At 40.2% G+C, this 4,973-nt stretch overlaps 1 protein-coding gene across 1 annotated transcript; it reads left to right on the top strand.

Annotated features, from left to right (window-relative positions):
* Positions 1-389: 389 nt before the first annotated feature.
* LOC144741769 (proline-serine-threonine phosphatase-interacting protein 1-like) lies at positions 390-4,966 on the top strand (the record flags this gene model as incomplete). Its single annotated transcript, XM_078624272.1, is given in 17 exon segments — positions 390-419; positions 2,031-2,051; positions 2,053-2,132; positions 2,202-2,226; positions 2,228-2,277; positions 2,372-2,409; positions 2,506-2,612; positions 2,693-2,755; positions 3,385-3,492; positions 4,167-4,213; positions 4,316-4,391; positions 4,519-4,566; positions 4,568-4,594; positions 4,596-4,619; positions 4,687-4,783; positions 4,856-4,935; positions 4,937-4,966. Coding segments are annotated over 17 exon segments (951 nt in total), but the record flags the coding sequence as incomplete, so codon positions are not given.
* Positions 4,967-4,973: the final 7 nt, after the last annotated feature.

Genomic DNA, 4,973 nt, shown 5'->3' with positions numbered 1-4,973 from the left:
CAACATGCTCTGATGCTGTTGTAGTATATACCGTACTTCGGAGTACCGTAATTTATATAATAATTTGAGCTATCAGAAAACATTGAATGGTTACTCAAAGCTGAGAATTACACTTGGTTATTGTTATTGTGTTTGCACATGAACATCATGTGAAGGTTTCCTTAGTCTTTATGTTAGGGATTACATTCAGGACTGCTCCACTCACGCTCACTGCTGACATGCTTCAGCTCTTCCTCTTTTAAATCAAATGAGTAAGTTGTTTGACGCCTGGTTTCCCTGAATGTGTCATGAGCTGTTTCACTTGCAAGAGCCTGTCAAACATCCGGGCGTTATAAAGCAGCTTAAAGCTGAGCGGAGTCTTCAAACGGGACTTTCTAACCACTGCCACGATGACGTTACGATTTAAAGATGCATTTTGGGTGAGTCTGTTCATGCCCATGTCAAAACCTCCTTTTCTATTATGTCCATGTTCTTTTTACCAGTGAAATGAGATTTCAGTTACTGACATTTTATGATGAGATCACATGTGTTAAAAGTATTAAACACTACTCACACAGGTGTGTGCTGTGTATTGCTTTCTTTTCTTCTTTACATCGTTGATGAACAGTTGTTGGTCTAAGTTAAAGTACATAAAGTTAGTTCCTTGGAGCCTGGATGAGCATCATTATATGGATAGCATTTCAGACAGCAGTGTGTGGTTGAATTTCATTGCATCATTTGTATGTTTATGTATTTTAGCTGATAATACATAAAACTCATTCATACACTTGCACTGTCAGTTCTTCATGCCACTAATAATACATAAAGCTGTTTGTCATGAACAAAAAATCAAGTTTCATTTCATTACAGAATGTTGAAACACACTGATTAGTCAATAAATTGTCACCTCAATGAAAACATGAAGTGCATTCTGTCAGTAGGAAGTACATGTGCTCTAATCTTTGTGGATCATGGAGGTTTTGCTAACACAGAATGTTTTAACAGTAACGTGGTGGGATGTTGATGGGATGGCTTTGAAACATCTGATACCTTAAGTTTGTTGCCAGCAGAGCACTGACGAAGGTCCAAAGCAGACCTCAAAGTCCATGTTCAGTCCAATTGTTGCAGACATCACATTTCTATCTGTTAATTCAATGTATTTTTACTGTTTGTCTGTGTCATGTGCACTGTTGGGCATGTTACTTTCCAAAAGTGACTAGTACTTAGTTACTAAGTGTACTGAAAAGGACCTGTGGGGGGGAAAGTATATGTCTAAAAAATTAGATTTTTTTCTGAATGAGTTTCACAAGCCAGTTGCATAGAGTCCAGTGCTTATGACCGACATGGACAAACACTTGAGATGAAGGTAGTGTCTATTTCCACTTTCCCTCTGAATCACAGGTATCGATTGTGGGGGTGGGGTGGGGGTATCTCGTGTACCCACCACTTATCATCAACATTCATTTTGTACCCATTTTGTATGTATCAGTGCATTTACCTGCATCAGGTCTGGAACATCACACCGACTACAGAGGGACGTTTTTAACACCTACTTGTGTTTCCATCCAGACACAACACTTTCCACAGAGCATAACATTTAAAAAAAAAAAAAAAAAAACTGATGGATTTGGTTCTTTGAATTAATAAACAACTGACAACATTTTGACTGCTAAGAATATTTATTATTTCTAATAAAAAAAATGACAATGTTTTTATCAAAATGCCATGACACTTAAAATTAGACATGTCACCTGAAAAAGTAACTTGTTTTACTTGTTTCCAAGCAAATTTAGAAAATAGAAGAAAGGAGAAAAATCTCCCAGTGGGACAAGTGCCATTTCCTTTTTACAAGCATAGAAATCTTGTCCCCATTTCAAAATGAGGATTGTCTGAAAACAAGTTACTTTTCAGGTGATGTGATGATTTCGACTTGAAAATGAGACATTCTGACCGAGAATTAAGACAAATATTCTTTGTAAGTTTTTGAGTTTTTCCAGTATTTCTGGATCTTCTGTGGTACTTGGGTTTGTTGATTTCTAATATTCTCATAGGGCGAAAACTTTATTAGTAACATTGGGCTACGAGGCCATCATCCAACGGCTGAACGACGGCCGACGGACCTGCAAAGACATGGAGGAGCTCCTAAAAATGAGGTGCGCACACAGTCTTTGGTCACTCGTGCCTGAATAAACGGTCGTGTTGCATTGTGGGTTTGTTTGTAGGTCCTCAGCAGAGGAGAGATATGGCAAAAGAGCTGCTCACGATAGCACGCAAGGCAGGGGGGGTGTATGAGATCTGGTAGGTGTGTGTGTGTGTGTGTGTGTGTGTGTGTGTGGTTGACCACTCATTACGTGAAGACATTCTCAGCCATCAACTCCTTTGTCTCTTTCAGCACATTGAGAGAATCGTATGATGAATGAAAAAACGTGAGTGTGTTCCGGAGAATGAAGTGTGTGTGTGTGTGTGTGTGTGTGTTTTTGAAGCGTCCACATATTTATGTGACATTTTGCACGTTGTGTCCTTCAGAAATGGAGAACATTGGAAACCTGCACATTCAGCTGTCGGGTGTCCTGAGAGAGGAGGTGAAGAGAATGGAGCAGTTTAGAGAGTCACAGAAAGACCAGAGGAAGAAGGTTTGACTCTTCTTCATTCCATCTTTGAACACTTGCCTCTGCTTTCTGCTGATCGTTGTGCAATGTGTTGTCCTCCTCAGTTTGAAGCCGTCATGGAGAAGGTCCAGAAGACAAAAGTTTCCATGTACAAGAAAACAATAGACGTAAGGTCAATTTCTCTTCTCATGAACTGTATCAGTAGACCATCATTCTAACAATTTTTACTTCCCTTTTCTTGTAGGTGATGATTCATTTGAATACTGTAATACTAATACTGTTAAAGCTTTGTGTTTTGTTCCCCCTTTGCTGCTTTTACTCTTCTTCAAACATGCTATGGAAATAAACATACGTTCCCTTGTGGAAATTAGTGTTGTGGCCATTTGTCAAAAAAAAAAAATCAAACAAGAGATACGCTCAATTAAAACATAACTTTTATTATTTATTCCATTATTAAACAAAAGGATGGTGTGACGTTTCCCATACCACCCCAGTGCATCATGGTCCCCTACCTGCCGTCCTCCAAATAACTCTAAACCACCAATTATTATATATCAAACATATAATCAATAAACCTTGAAATCCTAACAATTGATAGCAAACTAAACTAAATGGACTTGCAAAGAAAATCATGATTATAATGAAAACAATCTTACAATTACTTCAAACTAAATAAATAGCTTCAACAATGAGTTCTGACTGTTCACCCCCCGGCCCCCCCGCCATGAAGATTCAATCAGTGTGCCAAATGTGTGAAGTGTGTTTTGGTTTCAAGTGGTTACTGTTTCCGTGTCAGTCTCAAAGAGCCTACGAGCAGCGCTGCAGGGAGGCCAATGAGGCAGAGCAGACTGCAGCCAGGCTGGGCAGCACCCCCCACAGCCACCCCCAAAAACAGGCCGAGAAGGTACCACACACCCATCATGCAACAACCATCTTCTGTTTACCAAGATTTTAGGCTGACTTTAATAACTGTGGATGTAGAGACGTGTGTTGGGGTGGGGGGGGTTGTTGTTCACCACTCCTTTAACCAATCACCACCCCGGCATCAGACATCCCATGTGGTTAATCTTGTACAATTAATACTATCCGTACAAATACAACTGCTGCTGTTTTAATTCATATGATATAGATTTTGCATTTTTCTTTTCTTTCCTTGATACATCTATTTATTTTGTCTTTGTCTTTGGGGTGCTGCTGCTGCTGCTTGGAATGCTGAAATAACCCCTGAGAGATTAGAAGATTTATCTATCTAATCTAGTGAGAAAACTGTGACTGAGAATGTTTTGCGATTTCAATATTTTTCTGTCTGACATTTAGGAGTAAGTAAGAACTGTCCACCAACTGAAAAATCCTTGTTAGAATAGAATAGAATAGAAATCCTGTTGTATTGTCTCACATCCTGCTGAGTCACATGTCAGAGTGAAGCTGAAAACCCTCTCACAAAAAGCAAAGCTCTTCTTTTTCGTGAGGTCTCCCAATGTAATTGCCAAACACCTAAATACTGTTAGAAATCTTTCAAAATTTCCTTTAGTGGAACTTGAGCTTGTTTCATTTTGAAATCTCTCTCTCGTTTTTTAGATGAACAACAAATCCAAACAGTGCAGACAAGCTGCAAGAAGATGCCGGTAAGGAAAGGTTATTTACAGAAAACCTGGAGTAGATGTAGTGTAGAAAATCTGTAATGTGATTTATGGAATTTATTATGACTGTTGGTTATCTCCAGAGAGACAGTACATATCAAACATTGAACAGCTGGATACGATTCGCCAGGAATGGGAATTAACACACATCAGCACATGTGAGGTAAGACATTTTCTCTTTGAAGGAGCAGGACCCCAGTGTGGACGAGTACCTCCAGAATGCAAGAACATGCAGCACATTTCTGCATTGTGTTTTAAATGCTTTCCCCTCTCTGTGGTGTGTTGTGCAGTTGTTCCAGCAGCAGGAGGAGGACCGTCTGGGCGTCCTAAGGAATGCCTTTGTGGGTGCATTGTAACCATCTGTCCTCTGCAGTGTGTGAGGGATGACGAGGTGAGTTCCAGCTCAGCAGAACCCTTCACAGTGTCATGCGTGTGAAAGTGATTGACTTCTCTGTCAGTGTTATGAGGACGTGAGGAAAATGCTGGAGAAGTGCGACATAATCGCAGACAACAACAGCTTTGTGCAGATGAGAAGCACCGGCTCAGCCCCCTCAGGCAGGCAGCCTTCCTCATGAGTATTTGAATATCAATTTTACTATTATCTCACAGCTAAAACATGCAACGGAGTGTGTGTCACTTCCCCCCCACAGCTCCTCTTCAATACACAAAATTACGATGAGAGAGAAGGGGCAGTGGACAGTAATGGAAGTGCTGGGGTTCGTTGGTGGAGTCATGAAAAAGGTCG

This window comes from Lampetra planeri, unplaced genomic scaffold (genome assembly GCF_965212315.1).
Source record: "Lampetra planeri unplaced genomic scaffold, kcLamPlan1.2.h2 scaffold_706, whole genome shotgun sequence".
NCBI lineage: Eukaryota > Metazoa > Chordata > Hyperoartia > Petromyzontiformes > Petromyzontidae > Lampetra > Lampetra planeri.
This window is presented reverse-complemented; position numbering and strand designations above follow the sequence as displayed.